Source organism: Aotus nancymaae, unplaced genomic scaffold, assembly GCF_030222135.1.
Source record: "Aotus nancymaae isolate 86718 unplaced genomic scaffold, 86718_ANA_hifiasm-v0.15.2.pri h1tg000041l, whole genome shotgun sequence".
Taxonomy (NCBI): domain Eukaryota; kingdom Metazoa; phylum Chordata; class Mammalia; order Primates; family Aotidae; genus Aotus; species Aotus nancymaae.
The window spans coordinates 4,224,204-4,244,233 of record NW_026988455.1 but is presented as its reverse complement, the minus strand read 5'-3'; the positions used below and the strand labels follow the sequence as shown (position 1 = coordinate 4,244,233).

Below are 20,030 nucleotides of genomic sequence, written 5' to 3'. Positions count from 1 at the left end.
CAATTTTCAAACAATAATACAATATACAATATTTTTATTATAAACTTCATGCAGACAAATGATTCTCACTGAATGCTCTCATGATTTTGGCTGAATTCTTACATCCATCCTGTGGTTACAGCTGAGGAAAGACTAGTTCTAACATGAATGTTCGTTGATATTTTGTTTACATTAATGAGTAAGAAGAGAGTGAAACAACAAAGATATTTTGGAGCTTCATTCATTCACCAGTGATGACATGAACAACTTTCTTGCTGAATCAGTAAACAGTTTTCAGATGCTAGAAGAACATTTCCTCCACTTCTTGTGTTATTCACAATGCGATCACTAGACGTGATGTACTGTTAAGTTTAATCTGCATTATTATTTTCTTTGGATTTTTTTTTTAAGGGACAGAGTCTCACTCTGTTGCATCGGCCAGAATGCAGTGGTATAATCATAGCTCATTGCATCCTCAAACTCGTAGACTCAAGCGGTCTTCCCACCTCAGCTTACCAAGTACCTGGGACTAAAAGCACATGCTGCTACATCTGGCTGTTTTTTTTTTTTTTTTTTTTGAGATGGAGTCTTGCTCTGTTTCAGGCTGGAGCACAGTGGTGCAGTCTTGGCTCACTGCAACCTCCGCCTCCTGGGTTCAAGCGATTCTTCCGCTCAGCCTCCCAAGTAGCTAGGACTACAGGCACGTGCCAAACACCTGGCTAATTTTTGTATTTTTAATAGAGACGGGGTTTCACCATGTTGGCCAGGATGATCTCGACCTCTTGACCTTGCAATCCACCCGCCTCGGCCTCCCAAATTGCTGGGATTACAGGCGTGAGCCACTGTGCCCAGCCAATTGTTTTATTTCTGTAGAGACAAGATCTGTGTTGCCCAGGCTGGTCTCAAACACTTGTCCTCAAGTGATCCTCCTGCCTCAACCTCCCAAAGTATTGAGATTACAGGCATGAGCCACTGCACTGGGCCATCACTTTTAAAATCTAGACGATAAGCAAAATAATAAACCAAAACCTGATTTGTAGCATTTGCCAATTTCTGTAGTGTAAATAATCCCACCAATGGCCATCTTCAAGCCACCTGACCTGCTCTTTCACAGAATGCATAGTAGGGAAGGGATGCACAGCAGCATACCATGGTATAGTATTTTCACCCTTCAGATATAAGGATAATTGATGTAAATGACCTGAAGAACATCGATAATACTAAAGTAATCATTAAAAAATAAGTTAATTTTTTTGGTCAGGAATGTATCAGTTAATGTGTAATAGCAGATTTAATAACTAAACAGAATTCCTGAAATTTTAGCACTCAGCTCTTGCAACCTGGTATGAGCCTTCTAAACACCATGGCCTCCATCCCAGTTTGCAGAGCTCCCATCTAGTGGGGTCAGTGAACAAATTCATAGTGTGCAGTCATACTTTTTTTTAAGAAAAAGCATTAGGGAATAGAATTTCTCAGCAAAGGTAAGGCACATATCAGAAATAAAAGTAAGTGAAAGGTGTTTTGAAAACCTAGGTGAAATAAGGGAGGAAACGCTGAAGAGATGTCTTTGAGACTCTAGAAATTGAAACAAAAGGTGGATATGCAGGGACTCTGTTTCAGGAAATCGTGATTGTGTGACATCGTTTTGTTTTTCCCACACTGAAGAAGATACACGTAAGTGAGAGGGTACTGATTGTAAAATCAGGTCATGAGATTGAGTCCCAGCACTGACCCTTACCAACCATGGGACCTTGGACAAGTCATTTAACATTCTGAGCTTCATTTTGTTTTTGGCAAATCAGAAAACTAGAATCAATATCTGGTTCTTTGCAAAAGGAAATCAATGTCTTCAGGGAGCTTTTAAAAAATATTTACTAAAAAAAAGGACTTTTTTTCTTTTTTGACCTATACAAATGGCAATTTCTTATCGTTCAGACTACTATGTGTGCCTGGACCACATCCCCGAGGTTTCTGGTTTGATAAATCTAAGGTTTATCTTTTGAAAGCTCTATGGGTGTTTCTGATGCATCACCAGTTTGTGAACTACTTTACCTGAGAATCTCTCAACTTCTTTCAGTGCCAAAGCCCTGTTTGTTCTGATTTTTTATTTGCAATAGCTGCATGTTAATATGCTGCCACTAGGTGGTGGTAGTGCGCCACAGTCTCACTAAGCACATACTTCCCTGAAATGTATCATGGTGGCTCTCTGCTCAAGCCCACCATGTTTGTAAATGCACATCTTCATGTATTTGGACATCCATAAAAAGTGAACTTTTACGACGGCCAAGGAAGTAGTTGGTTAGCTTATCTTTTAGAAATAACAAAATTGCCCAATTATGTACTTGATGTCTTTCCCAGCTAACTCACAACTTCAGCACTTTTTTTTTTTTAAACACCTCCTCAGTTCCACCCGAAACTCCATGCCCTAGCTTTGGGCTTTCCCTGCTCTCTGTATGGCCTCCAAGCCCAGGAATTCATCTCTCAGCTCACTCACTTCCTAATCCTTTTATAGGATTTCCCCCCAGTCAGACAAAATCCTATTTCTATATTTAAAAGCACACTACTTCTACCTTGAGGTAGGAAGGTACCTACCACGCTTTCTACTTTTCTTTTTCTTCTTCCTCTCTCCTAATCCTTCTTCCTCTTATGTGTTCTTTAACCATAATATTTTATCTGTTTAATTTTCTAAACCCTTAATCCTCTGATAACCCCACCAAGGAATATTGAAAACAAGAGGTTTTTAAAAAGAAAAAGCAGCAGCAATCTTATGATACCTCATTAGGTATCATAAAGCGTCTTTCTGAAATGCAAAGTTTAGTATTCATCTGAGCCATGGAGGTCTGCTTACCCTGTTTCTCCCTTCTCAGCCCTTACCTTATAACCTCACTTCACCTCTCACATCTGATATTTGATAGTTCTCCTTGTGGGCATGACTCTGTTGACTTAATCCAAAAGAAAGACCTCCTTTCTGGTTCTTAGCTATGCCACTCACAGAACTTTTCAGCAGGCTTTGGCTCAGCTGACTTAGTTGAGGCATAAGTGATGCTGTAAAGAATAAGGCATGTCTGCTTGTGTGCTTGCTTTCCCCAAATCCTCAAAACTGAGACTTCCAAATAAGGGTAATCCTCTTCCAAGCAGATAGCGTGGAAGCCGGACATGGGTTCCAGCTGCAGTGCCACTGCTCAAAGCACATATGGAATGCTTCATGAATTTGCCTTGCAATTGATGGCACAATTACGCAGACATCTTTGATGGTAGTTGCGCTCTACCCTTGCACTGAGTTTCATCGTTCGTCTGTTGTTTGTGGTCTTAAATGAGCTAAAGTGGTTTTGAAATAAGTGAGGTGAAGCAAGTGGGGCATAAAGCCTCTGGTCAGAGATGAGGAAAAATGATGGACTCATGAGACTAATTTTCTTATGTGACTCCTAAGTTCAGATCAGGAGGCAAGATTTTGTAAAATGTCTGGGCGGTAGGAAGCTGGGTCAGCTAAAGGTGCTGATGTGAGGGAAAACACTGATTTCAGAGTACATCACTCTCGCTCCTCTCTATTCTGCATAACCTGTCTTTCACGGTACCTCATTTAATGGCTGCCCTGTATGAGAGCAGCTAAGGAGGAATTCTTTTGACACACAAGACAAGCAGAAAAACAAAACGACAGTGTAAGTTTTGGAGTTCAACTGTGAGAATTCATATCCTGGCCTTACCCCATGCTAGAGGCGGGACTCTGAGCAAGTCACTACACCTCTCTAAGCCTCCAGTTTTCAGCCTTAAAACCAGGGAAATGATAGCACGTGCCCTGTATCACTCTGTCAGAAGTAAATGTCACAGTCCGCATAAAGCATAGAGTACAAAGTCAGTGCTGTTTTAATGGTACTTGGGATTTGTGGGGGGGGGGGTTGTTTTTTGGGGTCTTTTTTTTTTTTTGAGATGGAGTCTCACTCTGTCGCCCATGCAGGAGTGCAGTGGTGCAATCTCAGCTCACTGCAACCTCTGCCTCCTGGGTACAAGCAATTCTCCTGCCTCAGCGTCCTGAGTAGCTGGGACTACAGGCACACACCGCCACACCTGGCTAATTTTTTGTATTTTGGTAGAGATGGGGATTCACCATGTTACCCAGGCTGGTCTTGAACTTCTGAGCTCAGGCACATTGCCCACCTCAGCCTCCCAAAAAGTTCTAGGATTACAGGTGTGAGCCACCATGCCCAGCCGGGATTTCTTTTAATGAGCTATCAGAAGACGCACAGATATGGAAGTGACTGTGAAAACGGAAGAAGTTCGTTACACAGCAGTCCTCCCTTAGCCTCAGCGGGATGCCTGAAACTGAGAACCCTGTAGGTACTGTTTTCTCCCATACAGCCAGACCTGTGATAAAGCTGAACTTAAAAATTAGGCACATTGAGAGATTAACAACAATAATAAGAATATAGAACAATCATTAAAATATACCGTTATAAAAGTTATATGAATGTGGTCTCTCTCTCTCTCTTTGCTTCACTTCTCCCCTTTCTCTCTCAGAATATCTTAATATTCTTTTACTACAGTTGACGCAAGTAACTGAAACAAGGAAAACAAAACAGCGAATAAGGAGAGACTGCTGGACTCACAAATCCCTAGAGACAGGGCCCCTGCCGTGCCACAGGGGACACACGGGGAAGCGCCGGGATCAGTGAGGGGGAGAGGGAGGCAGGGAAGCACTGCCAGGAGCCTCCACTGTGTTTTCCACAGGAAGGAAGGTGCAGCAGGGTGAGCAGGATTAGGAGTGGCTAGTGTGAACCATTAGAGAGCGCTGAGGGCTGAGGGCTGTTCTGATTGTCAGGTACCTGGCCTTAGGGTGACTGGGGCAGGGGAATCATGGCTGGAAGGGTGACGGCCTGATGAAAGAGGTGTCTTGGGTGTGGGCTCTGGCCAGTTGGACTCCACGTGGAAGGTGGCTGACAGCAGGTTGTTGCTCTATGTAGGAGTTACCCAGCCCTGCAACGGCAGCCCCTCCAGGGTCTGCAAAGCTCTAAGATGTCTGCATCCAAAATACAGGATAAAAAGATATGGTTAATATAGGTACTCATTAAGACTGATAATCTGTCGTTCTCATCCTCATGTCGTCTCAGAGTTCCCTTACAGCAGAGCTCACTGATGATTATACATGGCTTCTTTGTTAACAGTATTGAACTTTATTCATAGTGGGTGGAAGTTAACTTAACGTGTGTGTGCAAACCAAAAAGTGGCATCCTTTTCACTAATGACCCAACCGATATTCAAGACCTGTGTCTAGTTCGGAATTTCAGACTTTTGAAAGAAATGAGGAAATAATGCCAGATATAGGGGTTCGCAGATTCCTGTAATCTCAGCTACTTGGGGAGCCGAGGTGGGAGGACTGCTTGAGCCCAGGAGTTTGAGACCAGCCCGGGCAGCATAGCGAAACCCTGCCTCAATTTTAAAAACGAAAAAAAGAAGTAGTAAAGAAATTGAAGAGGATTCTGAGAAGAAATATACAAGGTGGAAAAGAGCCTGGAAAGAAAGGTGACAGATGCCGGGATTTGGGCTTCAGAAGACATATATAGGAAATAGCAGGGCAGCCCTCAAGTGATAGCTCCACTTAAGGAAAAAAAAGATCCTTCAGACATTCCCCATATTCAGTGATCATACAAGAAACTCTAACAGGCTTAATGTGAAGCAAGCAAAATTCGACTTCAACTAAAGGAAAAGCAAATAAAGTTCCGACGTTAGGCATCCACAGGGATGCCTTTACACAAGGGCATGAATGGTGGGAGAGTGTCAAGAAAGATAAACACCTTTCAGCTTGGACAGAGATTATGGGTCTCAGAGGAAAATGAACACCTAGACAGCTGACCTCCTTGTATCTCTTTCTAAGGGTTATCTGCCTCTGTGACCGTTTATATTTTCTTGAATTCTCTCTAGTAAGCCCCAAAGAAAGCTTTACTTCTCACTTCCTTTTCACAGGGGAAGCACACACACAAACAATGAAATAAAATAGAAAACACAGCGTTAGATATTTTCAGAAGAGAGCGATTGCTTTACAGAAGAGGCGGGACTTGATCGAGGGTAAGACACAACAGAGAGACAGTCTGAGACACTAGGCACCCAGCTTTGCCCATGTCAAGGTTAGCAAGCAGCTCGGCTGAAAGCAGGAGGAGTGAGAAGTCAGGGTCTTGCCCTGTCCCATCCCAGGCTGGGTTTTCCAAAGAACTGGCAACTGGGGTCATATACATCCACTTGGTCTACAAAGGCCCCCAGCCATTACAAAGGAAGGCAGATTCACTTCTCCTTCTCAAGTCGCCCACGTACCTTCGCACCTGCCGATTGTAGAAAAAAAAAAAGCACAGATGAACAAAAAGAAAATTAATATCTGATTGGCCCCACCAACTACTGCCGACAATTTGGGGCATAATTTTCCAAAGCTTCTTTTATAGTAAATATATGGGTACCCTTTCTTCCCCCAAAAAATTGGATTATACTACATTTAGCTCTTTAGTTGCTTTTTTTAAAAAAAATCATTGGTTTATTTTTATCACCTTTTTTATATCAATAATTCTATTTCTGAAATACCATTTGTAGTGGTTGCTGAATTCCATTGTATGAATGTACAATATGACCCTTCTTTCAGTAGTGTTGGACAGTTAGGATCTTTCTATGTTTTTTTATATAATAGATAGTACTGTGGAAAAAAAGCCCTTGTACAAAAATCTTTGTATCATTCTTAATATTTCTTTAAGGTGTATTCCTTAAAAGGTTAGCTCAGTAGGTAGGCTTTTAAAAATTTTTTGATAAAACTACCAAATTGACCTTCAGAAAACTCTTTTGGTGGGAGAGCACCCTTACCAATCTGCCTACCGCTCTGTTAATTCTTTAGGATTTTACCTCTTCCCGCGAGTATCACCTTCATTAGGGTCATCTATCGTCATCATTAAAGTTTGAAGATAATAATACTCACTTGTACCCTTCATGGCTTTGCTTCATAAAAATGACTCCACTTACCTTATTTTTTTTTCTGCATACATCCCTAACTTGCAGAACGACTGAAAGATAAATCAGCAATAAAAAGATAACAAGGTGGCTCATGCCTATAATCCCAAGACTTTGGGAAGCTAAGGCGAGAGAATCACCTAAGGCCAGGAGTTCAAGACCAGCCTGGACAATACAGTGAGACCCCCGTCTCAACAACAACAACAAATATATATATATATAAACTAGCCAGGCATGGTGGTGTGCACCTGTAGTCCCAGCCATTCAGGAGGCTGAGGCAGGAGGATGGCATGAGCCCAGGAATCCCGGTGACAGAGCAAGACCCTGCTCCCTCCCCTGAAAAAAGCCCCCATGTGTTTAGAAATTCAGAAATATGCTTCTAAATCACAATCTGGGCTAAAGAAGAAATTACTGAAAATTAGAACATGTTTTTTACTGAATAAGAATGAAAATACTACATAGTAAAGCTTTTGGGTTGCTGTTAAAACATCACTAAAAGAAAACTTGACACTTCTAAGAATAGATGGGGAAAATTAATCAGCTAAGACTACAACTCAGGAAGTTAGCAAAAATAATAATAATAACAAAATTAAAGTATTGAGGTCAGTAGCTCTTTATCCATCTTTTATTCCCTCTCATTTCCAAAACAGCGCTTGACACATGAGAGGAACCTGATGAGCATCAGATTGGATTTGTTAAATCTTAAAGGCCATGATTCTGAACATGTGGCCTTTCTAAACTGTCAGGGATAAGGGAATATTCCCACTCTGACTGAGCTGTCAAAATAATCCATCCAAGTGTTCTCTAATGCTTGCAACGGTAGGTTCAGACTTGGGGAGTGAGAAACGCCTAATGGGCCACGTGTTGAACTGGGCTAGTAGGGATTACCATGGTGTACCAGGTTCACAGTGCCCTAGGTTATGGTGTGGCTGCATTTCCCTTAACTTGGATATTCCAGGGAAGTGTTTTGTGTTTCTTTTACGAAAAAATCTATTAGAGATAAAGGCTAAAGGTAAGTCCCTTTGTATCATTCCATCAGGCACATTGCCTTTGATCATCAGAAGGCAGGAACAGGGACCTGGTCCTGTGCCTTTTACATGGGCAACTTTCTGTGGAAGTTAAAGTTTTGCATGTATAAGGGATGGAGGATTACGCTCTGGGGATCAATTTTACTCAAGGAAAAAGAAGTGACTTTAATTTCATTAATGGTCTCCTGGATGATTCTTCTACAACTTTAATTCTAAATATTAAATTTAGAATATTAAATATTAATGTTGCTCAGTGCCTAGCATCCTGCCTTTAGTTTCATTCCGCTCACACTGACACTAACCTGTTTTATATTTTATGACTGAATCACAGGGCTTTTTCAGGAGAAGTCAGCAAAGCAATGCCACCTACTCCTGTCCTCGTCAGAAGAACTGTTTGATTGATCGAACCAGTAGAAACCGCTGCCAACACTGTCGATTACAGAAATGCCTTGCCGTAGGGATGTCTCGAGATGGTGAGCTCTCACAGCTTGAGCTGTACGGTTGTGCGGGGTTGTGAAAGTGCCTCCTGAAACCTGGGCTCAGATCTGCCAACCTCTGCCCCACCTGCCCCCTCCTCATTCTTCCACCTTACTGTCCCCCATGCTCCTCTGGCAGCTTTATGGAACTCACAGCTACTGCTTCCTCCTCCTCGTCCTCAGAGTCGCTGGGCTTGCTGATGGGTGGGGTGGAGAGGAGGAGAAGTGTCCTGTGGTCAGAACACCTTCAGATTTTTGGTATTGCAGCCTTTATAGGTGGGTCGATTGATGAACGGTGAGTGTCACCTGAGGGCCTTAATAAAGATGCCTCCTCTAGGCATCGTCCCCCGTAGGAAACCCGAACCAGAATTGTTACCTGCTTTACACTAGTAAGTGTACTGGAGATTGAAGTGAATCCGCTTTTATGCTAACTGGCTATTTTAAATCACATGCCAAAGCCAAATATTTGTACATACAGAATGTGTGAAAATAGTGCAAAGCATGGCTCAACGACAAGCGTTCTTTTCATTAAAAGAAGCTACTTTAAGGAATAGAGGCTGTCTACCATTCGAGTACAAAACATTTCAAGATCTTCCTGGAAAACTATCTTAAGTGCACGGAATAATCAACACCAGATTTCAAGACAGTTATGCTTATACGTGGAAACTGGGCAGAAAGCAGAGCGGGTCCATTTTAAGGATTTTTCCAAATATACCAGCTGGCTCTCCTAAGAGATCCCTTTGAAGGAAAATGTCTCCTCCTATGGAATTTCAGCCTGTGGAAAAATAGTTCAGAATGCAGAGCAGGCTTTCCAACAGTCTGCCTTCCCCATAATCTGATGTTCTTAGCGCCTGTAGACCTACATAGGCCCAAGTTCACTTTTGTTCCTGCATATTCTAAGAGGCCACTCTGCACCACTACCAAAGTGAAGCGTTTGTCACTGGAAGATACAAATCTCAGAGTTGCCACTCTATTCTCAGAAATTCCTGTGGCATGCAACTCTGCAGATTTCATTTTCCAATGGTACTAAACTGATAAGGTTATGTCTATCTCATCAATTTGTGAGTTAAATCATAAGTTGTGTGTGTATTTTCTCAAGGGCTGGTCCCTCTATTTCACTTACAGGATGATATTATTACTGTTGTTAATATTAAGACAAAAGTCATCATTGTGGAGTCACAGCAGAAAGAGTTTCACCTGTGGATATTAATCCACTTGGATGTCCTAGAAAATTTCTTACAAAAAAATTAAGCACTTTCAGTATGCCTTTTGAAAATTTTGCATATAAGAAATAGCGCAAGTTGTCATAGGTATAGAATGAATTCTGGAGGCTATAAAATAATGGTTCTGAAATTCAGAGCCCACATCAGCCCGGTTCCTGCCTGAGCAGCCCCACTCAAGTTTGTTGTCTGAGTTACGGAAACTGGAAAGTGACCAGAATTCCAGCTCACTTGTTCCTCTGTGAGCAAAGACAGTGCATCCTCTTTGGCAAGAAAATAATTCACCACCTGGCCACCGTGGGAGCCTCTGTTCCCAGCTTCGTGTCCATCTATCCTGCCTCCTGCCCTAGACTCTTAGAAATACGATGATAGTCAAATGGATGAATTCATCCACCCCATCAGCTATAAATTTAACCACAATCAATTAGGATAGCTAAGTCCCTCCAGCAAAGGCTGAGTCTAGCTGGGAAACAAATGAGTTCATGAAAGAATTCAGACCAAGAAATCATAGTTTTGCTTTTTTTTTTTTTTTTTTCCCAATTATCTTGGTGTTTCACGAGAAGTCATTTGATATTCTAAATGAACTGGAAAGTTACTATAGTGATTACTCCACTTTAAATATGGGGACATATCCCAAAGAGAAGCATTACAAACAGATCTGTCCAACAAGGATTATATATTATAAGGATCTCATATTATATTATAATACCATATTTGTCCTTTCCAAATCCTGATGCTGTGACTACTTGAGACTAAATGAGAACAGCAGAAAGTGTTGTTTAAAGATGGATCTGGCTAGGTGTGGTAGCTCATGCTTGTAATCCCAGCACTTTGGGAGGATGAGGCTGGAGGACTGCTTGAGCCCTGGAGTTCCAGACCAGCCAGAGCAACAGAGTGAAACCACATCTCTACAAAAATGAAAAAATTAGCCGGGTGTGGTGGTGTGCACCTGTGGTCCCAGCTACTTAGGAGGTCGAGACAGGAGGATCACTTGAACCCAGGAAGTTGAGGCTGCAGTGAGCCATGTTCACACGTCTGTCTCTAAATAAATAAAAATAAAGATGGGTCTCAGGGTTCGGAGGAGGGAGCTTCTTAGGTCTGGTACTCTGATAGAAGTCAGAGAATTACAAAGGCCCCATCCAGTTCATTCACACCTCACAATGGAGCTGCAGAGTTGGCCATTTATCAGGAAGTACCTCTTGGAGCATACAGGATGGTGAACTGAATGAATGCTGAGGTTGACAGCTTATTCCCCTAGGAACCCTGTGAGTTTTTGCATCCCTGCGCCTTGGTCTGAACATGAGAGAGAAAGAGGTAGCCTAAGGCAGCTGCACGGTGGAGAGTGAACAAGTCCACTAAGTTTTGTCATCAGTCGGGCCCAGTGGGTATGGGGGGGATGTGACAGCAGGAAAACAGAGGTGGCATCTCTCTGGGCCTCTCCTACCTGTACCTGGTCTCTTTCTGAAACATTCGTTTCTCTGCGATTTGTGTTTGCTGTTGGGGGGCTGGAGCGAGCCTGTGTGGGTTGGAACCCTTTTCACCTCTGGATATGTCCCTGTTTTGTGGTCATGCGGTTTTGGATTGAGATTGTCTGAGACTTCAGAGGAAACCCCAAAGCACGCAGGAGAGAACATGGAAGAAAAGCGCATTGTATATGGTATGCTTTGGCTTTTTTCTTCCAGCTGTAAAATTTGGCCGAATGTCGAAAAAGCAGAGAGACAGCTTGTATGCAGAAGTGCAGAAACACCGGATGCAGCAGCAGCAGCGCGACCACCAGCAGCAGCCGGGAGAGGCGGAGCCGCTCACGCCCACCTACAACATCTCGGCCAACGGGCTGACGGAACTTCACGACGACCTCAGCACCTACATGGACGGGCACACCCCTGAGGGGAGCAAGGCAGACTCTGCCGTCAGCAGCTTCTACCTGGACATACAGCCTTCCCCAGACCAGTCAGGTCTCGATATCAATGGAATCAAACCAGAACCAATATGTGACTACACACCAGCATCAGGCTTCTTTCCCTACTGTTCTTTCACCAATGGAGAGACTTCACCAACTGTGTCCATGGCAGAATTAGGTAATGGCTTGCATGCTTCCACTGGGATGCTCTGTTCATGCCCTTTGAAGTAAAAGGGGTGTGTCTGACTTTCCTCTCATGAGTTCTGTTATTTAAATGATGCGACTCACCTTTGCCATTTGGGCCCCTTCATTTTCCACCCTGCCCCTTGCTTTTCGCCCTCTGCTGTTTCCCGTGCTTTCCCCAGCACACGCATTGACCTCGCAGCATCCGAAATGGGACAAAACCGACGTCCACAGTCTTTGAATTCTGCAGGAAACTGTAAGCTCAGGGAATGGCCACATCAGCTTCGTTAGTGGTTTACTTTAGTTATATGCCAGGGACTGCTTTATATCTAAGGTGAACCAAAAAAAATGGCAGTCCACAAACCGAACTTGGCCCATAAGCATATTTATTTATTTTTTTGACCAGTGCAGAGTTTTAAAATTTTTGAATCAGTTCCTAATATTTAAATTTGGATAATTACACCTGAAAGTTCAGCTTTTTTAGCTTCTTGTGGGAGGGGGAAAATGATCTATTTACACTGGGTCAACATTTATGAAGGTCATCAGCCAATTGGCAGCAGCCAGGCCAGAGGCTTCCAGCTTTTAACGGCCCATCCGACCCCTACCATTATATCATCTGCACAGCCCCCGTAGGCATCTAAGTTTTGCAAGTCTGATATATGCTATAAATGTTCCACAGAAATTACCTTCTTTATTTATCAAAATGCTCTGATGAGGCCGGGCGCGGTGGCTCAATCCTGTAATCCCAGCACTTTGGGAGGCCGAGGCAGGTGGATCACGAGGTCAAGAGATTGAGACCATCCTGGTCAACATGGTGAAACCCCGTCTCTACTAAAAATACAAAAAAAATTAGCTGGGCACAGTGGCGCGTGCCTGTAATCCCAGCTACTCAGGAGGCTGAGGCAGGAGAATTGCCTGAACCCAGGAGGCGAAGGTTGCTGTGAGCTGAGATCGCGCCATTGCACTCCAGCCTGGGTAACAAGAGCGAAACTCCGTCTCAAAAAAAAAAAAAAAAAATGCTCTGATGATGGATATTGGTGACAAAATTGATGTTTAAGGCTTGCCATGCAAAAAAAAAAAAAAAAAACTGTCTTATTCTTATCGCTGGGACATGACTGCTTCTTGGGAGATGTGACCTAGAATGTTGATAACACAGACAGCGGGCAACTTTCCATTTCAAGGAAGTTGTGTTAACATCCTCTGCTATATTTAATCGATTTTTAAGTACAGCACTATTATTAGAAAAACTTTGATAAGAACCTTTGTAGCTTTTGAATTTGATCTGCTCCTCCTGGTGGTTCCTCACACAAAGTTATAATCCTTTGGGATATTTCAATTAGTTGCTGTAGAGAAGACTAAGTTAATACGAGGAGAGAATGAAGACTTCAGATGGAAAAGAACCAGCAGGTTCAGACTGAGCACAGAAATCCTCAGTTCACCGAAATAATGGCTGTGTTCTTTAGACGGCTTCTCTACCTCTGTATCCCATAAAACATTTTTTAAGTGAAAATTTATATTCCCAGTAAAATCTTTCTCCAAATAGAACAAATTGAATGTTCTTTATGGTTTTTACACAAGCATCTCTTTATGGGTCTAAATTTAAATCCTCAAGAGCAGGGACATTTTAAGCCTGGCCTGTAACCACTGAACAGCATTAAAAGGTGTATTGCAGCTCTTTTGATTAACGGAGAAACCTTTGAACTAGAAGCCAAGCTGAGCAGAGGTAGGTTGTTTTTTTTTTTTCTTGAACTAGAACAAAAACCTTCCATTTTCGTCATGAAATCTTGGTTTTCTGAGCCTTAAGCAGAACTGTAATGAAAGTGAAAGTTTCAGAAATGAATAAGGATTTGATTGAAAGCTGACACGATACCATGAAAAATGACCTGACTCACTTCATGTTTGCGTCCACCTTACCATAAATACTAGTGACTCTGTCCTGTTTGCTTGTCAAATGTTCAATCCTGAAATAAATCCCCAGGCCTTTGGCAAAGCATTGCCCTTCAACACGGCACTTTGGCTAAAAAAATGCACTGATGCCGAAGTGGGACCCGAAATGGCTGAGCTGATACCCTGAGGCTCCCAGACAAGTCAGCTTCCTCTTCCATGGGCTCACTTTCCAGTGCAATCTGGGAGCCCTGCATCCTCACGCTTGCTCTGTGTGCTTTTAAATTAGGGATTTGTCACAGGTGTTGTGGCATTTTCCAGAATAAATTAAATGAGATCATCAGTAGAAGTCCCAAACCCAAAACTAAACTAGCATTTATCTGGAAAGGATATAATTGGGCTCTAATTCTCTTATCCCATTTATACCTGCAAAGTGTTTCAGGGAGCTAAGAGTTTCATGAAAGTGGCCCAAGTCTTGCTGCTGCTTCTCCAAAGCTACTTAAATTTCTCGGATGTTTCTTTTGGGGCTTAAGACCTGCTATCTCTTTAACTAAGACTCTTGACTTCATTTTAGGCTACACGTTGTCACTGAATTTTATATGAAACTAGTTGTATAATAGGAAAATAAATTATAAACCAACACATCCTAAGTCCAATTCTTTCTTTCAAGAGTGGTATGCACAACCTATTACTTTTAGTGGAAAATACGTTTTCATACTTGGCTAGGAAATTCTGACCTTGGTGTATGATTAGTATCTGAATTATACATTCCAGATAAACAACCTAGGTTTTGTTTTTTTTTTTTTTTTTTTTTTTTTTGAGACGGAGTTTCGCTCATTACCCAGGCTGGAGTGCAATGGCGCGATCTCGGCTCACCGCAACCTCCGCCTCCTGGGTTCAGGCAATTCTCCTGCCTCAGCCTCCTGAGTAGCTGGGATTACAGGCACGCACCACCATGCCCAGCTAATTTTATGTATTTTTAGTAGAGACGGGGTTTCACCATGTTGACCAGGATGGTCTCGATCTCTTGACCTCGTGATCCACCCGCCTCAGCCTCCCAAGGTTTTTTTTTTAAGTGCAAATTATGTTTGTTACTATAATTGATATCTAAAGCTTTGTGCAGGAGAGACGACTGATATATTGGGCAAAGCATGAGACAAGAAATCTGCTCATATGGGTTGTGGTCCTAGCGTTAATGTAATACAATCCAGTATAAGTCACGTAAGTAACATCTGCGAGCTGTAGTTTCTCCACTCCTAGAATGTAAAGTTCTGTGTCTGAATCATAGCTCTGTCACTTGCCAACTGTGACACCTTGAAGAAGTCACTTGACCTCACTGTGGTTCAGTTTCCTCATCTGCGAAATGGAGATAATAGTACTCCCTTTCTCCTGGGGCTGTTTTAAGGATTAAGTGAGAAAACATATATATTTAGGATAGACACAAATTATATGGGGCTGGCACATAGTAAATGCTAACTGTTATAATTATTCATGTCATTATTATTTGTTAAACAAGGATAGTTTGGACCAGATGGTGTCTAAAGTTCCTTCCCATTATGAAAATCTGTGACTAACTCAGAAGCCAGGACTTCCCATCTGAAGCATCAAGGCGTTGGCTGCATTGCTGAAGCACTCATGGTTGGGGCACGTGACTTGCCCCAGTCACAGAGTGAGGTAGATAGACGATCTGCTCAGCTCAGACAGAAGCCAGGTCTCCTAACTCTTAACCGAAGGTATTTCACTACTCCAGACTTTCTCTGAGAGACCACACTTAAATTCTCGACTTTTATTCAGCATGACCATACTCTCCTTTGCTGAAATGGAGATTTAAAAATAGCAAAGTGTCTAAAATCTTACACTTGCCAAATCGACTGTGAATTGGAATCAAAGGCAGTTGGTGAGCAGATGGTAGGAATGCAACCACTGCCCTCTACTGGTATGTCTTGTACATTGCATGATTTGTTGTGTCACTTCTTATTGGCTGTTTAAAATAGGTAGGGTTAAAGTGGCCACAGTTTCTTAAGACAAAGTGAAACTGCAAGGTGCAAAGCATCTTATTAACTAGAAATGAAGCATACATAACCTGGAAGGAAATGATATGAGCCTCTTCTTATCCTTCACTCCTCAACATCCCCCGATTCCCCATGAAGACTCATTTTTTATCAGCAAAAATTGGTTTACGTTATACAAACGATCTTACATATGAGCGTTCTTTCTGAAAGAGGTAGTTCACTACCTTATGTCTGTATTTTCTCGTTTCCGACTCCCCATTATTTTTGTCTGTACTCCCCTCTTTGCAAGCGTCATTGATTCTAAGGCACATAATTTACTGGCTTCTCCCTCTCACTCTCAGTTTCTCATTCTTTCCTTTACATTTGTTCTTTTATTTGTGTTTTATTTTTTATGTTGTTTATACATGTTGTTTTAGTGTCCGTGTTGCCAAGTAGGGCCGTTCAGGTTTATTATGTTTCAGTGTCTCTAAGGAGATTCTGGTTTCAAGCTCCATTTAGGTGAACCTGCTCTGTTTTCACACAAACAAGTCTGCTTCTGTTTGAGGAAAGCAGTAACAAATTTCCAAATAAATAGACACTCTCCCTAGTGTTGCCAGGTTTGCATTCAGCACCATTCTTTTAATAGGCTTGCCTATTCTATACTCAAAACACTAGGGAGAGGGATCATTTTTTGATATGCTTTTGTATTCATGGTGTTTCGTTAATTCTTTTTAAAAATATTTCTTTAATCATCCTTCCCTTCCAGAACAATTACTACTAAGCTGCTCCAAATTGTTAGTTCCTGGAATCTAGATTCTAGCAGCCTTCTATGTGGTCCTCCTACCCAAGCCTCTCTGTGTTCCAGTCCACCAAGCACAGAACTAATTGTTCCATTTCCCCAGATAGAATTTCCTTCCTTCCTCCTTTCCTCCCTCCCTCCCTTTCTTCTCTTCTGTTCTCTTCTTCTTTTCTTTTCTTTCTGATGGAGTCTTGCTCTATTGCTAAGGCTGGAGTGCAGTGGTGCAATCTGGGCTCACTGCAACCTCCGCCTTCCAGATTCAAGCCATTCTCCTGCTTCAGCCTCCTGAGTAGCTGGGATTACAAGTACCCACCACCTTGCCCAGCTAATTTTTGTATTTTCAGTAGAGATGGGATTTCACCATGTTGGCCAGGCTCGTGTCGAACTCCTGACCTCAGGTGATCCACCTGCCTCAGCCTCCCAACGTCCTGGGAGTACAGGCGTGAGCCACCACACCCCTACCCCCAGATATAATTTTTCCAGTGTGTTCATACGTGTTCACCCGATGATTACAAGTACCTAGAGAAAACTTCTTTGGCCTCTACATCTTTAACATTCTCAAACTCCTTGCTCAATTATAATAATAACTAATATTCTGTAGTACATTCTAAGTAATCCTCCCCATTTTAAGGGCTCAACTCATTTAATTCTCACAGCAGTCTTATGAAATAGGTCCCATTTCCCTCATTTTACACATGAGGAAACCGAAACACAAGAGGTTAAATAACATAACCTAGATCACACAGCTAGTAAGTAGCAGAGCTGAGATACGGACTCGAATGGCCTAGCTCCAGAATCTATGTCTTAACAACTGCAGTATGCATAGTTACCTGCTAGGCCCTCGGTAACGCTTGTTCTGCAATTTGCAGAAAAAAACAAGACAAAAGAAAATGCCTAATTGTCACCATAAAAGAATGTCATTCTCTAGTTTTTCAAGAATAAGAATAATCCTTCCCGGGTCAGTGTTATGCGGCAGATGTGTGTTCATAAAAATACCAAGAAGAAACACCACGTCAATCATCTCCTATGTGTATCTAGGTCAATATTTTTTCATTCCTAGACGTTGGTATAAAGGCACAGAACAAGAGCAAAGTCAGGAGGGTCTTTGAAGTCACCAAGTCTCATCTTCAAATGTTGGCTTCGCAAAGCCCCTGTCCTCCTTCATCTTCCCAAATACAAGACGGTTCCAAATTACGTGTTTAAATGTGTAAAGACGGTCCAAACCTGCACAGCACATTGCTTTCTACTTGTTACTTTTTAAAGCAAATACTAAATCACCAATCATTTAAAGAATTTGGCTTCTCATGTTTGTGATCTCCTGTTTTCTCCTTAGAACACCTTGCACAGAATATATCGAAATCGCATCTGGAAACCTGCCAATACTTGAGAGAAGAGCTCCAGCAGATAACGTGGCAGACCTTTTTGCAGGAAGAAATTGAGAACTATCAAAACAAGGTATGATCTGAGGACTTTTTCCTCCTAGGATTGAGGCAACGTTGGGAAGGGTGTAGGTATAGGAAATTTGCTCAAGAGTTAAAACAGACCAAAGAATGAGTGTCTCTCATCAGATAGCAAGTTTCTGTTTAAATATCTTTTTTCCAAAGCTGCTCATGTACTTGAAGCTTTGCCATTTTACTGAGATGCCTGCATGTACAATTTCAGCAGTAGCAAATAATTTCTATTGTGCTTTACAGGTCTATACATGTCTTCTTCCAGCTGTCAACAGGAGACTAGATTTAGCAGCTTCCAAAAGCCTAAATGAATTGAGATTTGTCTCAATATCACAATCGAAGATTTTAAGGTCTGGAAGTTCATGTAAAATAATCTCAGCCTCATGTTTCTGGAAGTTGACATGAGTTGTATATACAAAAAAAGTTTAGAAGCTATAATCGTAACTCCAGTCTGAACCTAGCAATGTGAGGCTGACAAATAGTGCCCTGCTTACCTTTTTCTATAAAACACTGAGATCAACAAGATTATCTAGGTGAATCCATTTTACAGATGAGGAAAACTAACATCTGTTGCCATGTCTGGATAGTGAAACATCAAGACCAGACCTTGACTCCTGGCTCCTAATTCGCTGTTTCTTCCACCCCATCATGTTGGTGGAAACAGTCTGAAACTAAGATTGGGGAAACAAGTTAGCAATAAAACTGATCCAGATCATTCTGTAACTGAACTGGAGAGTACATAATTAAAAGGAATTTAACCAGATATGTTGAGGACTAGCAGCACATCACTTTGCTTGCCTTTGAGGTGGCGGGTAGTGCCAGCAGCCAAAGCTACAAGGGGAAGCAAGAAAACAGTAAGAAGCAACAAGGTATATGCGGTGGGATTTTAGAGTCAGCGACGCTTGGATTTGAATCCCAGCTCCCCTATCTACTAGTTTTTTAGTTTTGTTGTTTTGTTTGTTTTGAGACAGAGTCTCATCCTGTCGCCAAGCTGACACTTGCGATGGCGTGATCTTGGCTCACTGCAACCTCCGCCTCCCAGGTTCAAGTGATTCTCCTGCCTCTGCCTCCCAAGTAGCTGGGACTGCAGGTGTGTGCCACCATGCCTGGCTAATTTTTGTATTTTTAGTAGAAACGGGGTTTTACCATGTTGGCCAGGCTGGTCTTGAACTCCTGACCTCAAGTGATTGCCCGCGTCGGCCTCCCAAAGTGCTGGGTTTACAGGCATGAGCCACCGCGCTCAGCCAGAAAAATAGTCTTATGAACGGGAATTAAGACAAGGGTGTCATAAAACACCTAGCTCATAGTAGGTACACAATAAATTCAACTAATTCCCCCTTTTCTCCCTTCCCCACAGTAAAGTGATGTTAAATTTCCCAAGGCAAAATAATTGCTTAAATGAACATCCAGGCCGGGCGCGGTAGCGCATGCTTGTTATCCCAGCACTTTGGGAGGCCCAGGCAGGCAGACACTTGAGGTCAGGAGTTCAAGACCAGCCTGGCCAACATGGTGAAACTCTATCTCTACTAAAAATACATAAATCAGTTGGGCATAGTGGCATGTGCCTTTAATCCCAGCTACTTGGGAGGCTGAGGCAGGAGAATCACTCGAACCTGGGAGACGGAGGTTGCAGTGAGCCGATATCCCGCCACTGCACTCCAGCCTGAGTGACAGAGCAAGACTCTGTCTCAAAAAAAAAAGGAAGAACCTACTTTGCCACTCTTGATGGCCCAGGGTCAAAGCAATGGCATGCTTTGCTTTCATGACTCTCCAGCTTCTGCTACAAAACCTAACATCTTCCTGGAAGATGTTAATATGTTTCCCTCTTTAACAGCAGCGGGAGGTGATGTGGCAGTTGTGTGCCATCAAAATTACAGAAGCTATACAGTATGTGGTGGAGTTTGCCAAACGCATTGATGGATTTATGGAACTGTGTCAAAATGATCAAATTGTGCTTCTAAAAGCAGGTATGTGCTTTGCAAGTGAATTTTGAGATCTCTTCCTAACCTGCTTTCACCCACTTATTAAAGAAATGCTGGGTAAGGAAGGTGTCGGGAGCAGTTTTGATAATAGCTCAGGTTTTCCTTGGCAGAAACAGAGTTCTTTTGAAAGGTTTTGAGATATGTGCAGGAAACATT

The 20,030-nt window shown here is 42.4% G+C and overlaps 1 protein-coding gene across 2 annotated transcripts in view; it reads left to right on the top strand.

Moving 5' to 3' along the window:
- The window catches only part of RORA (RAR related orphan receptor A), a 234,833-nt gene that overhangs the window by 199,717 nt on the left and 15,086 nt on the right, over nt 1-20,030 (top strand). For both annotated transcript variants that reach the window (XM_064361366.1, XM_012442987.3), the window contains 4 exons: nt 8,320-8,461; nt 11,367-11,762; nt 17,775-17,896; nt 19,727-19,859. In XM_064361366.1, coding sequence (XP_064217436.1) covers nt 8,320-8,461; nt 11,367-11,762; nt 17,775-17,896; nt 19,727-19,859 — 793 coding nt within the window. The remainder of the gene's footprint in view (nt 1-8,319; nt 8,462-11,366; nt 11,763-17,774; nt 17,897-19,726; nt 19,860-20,030) is intronic.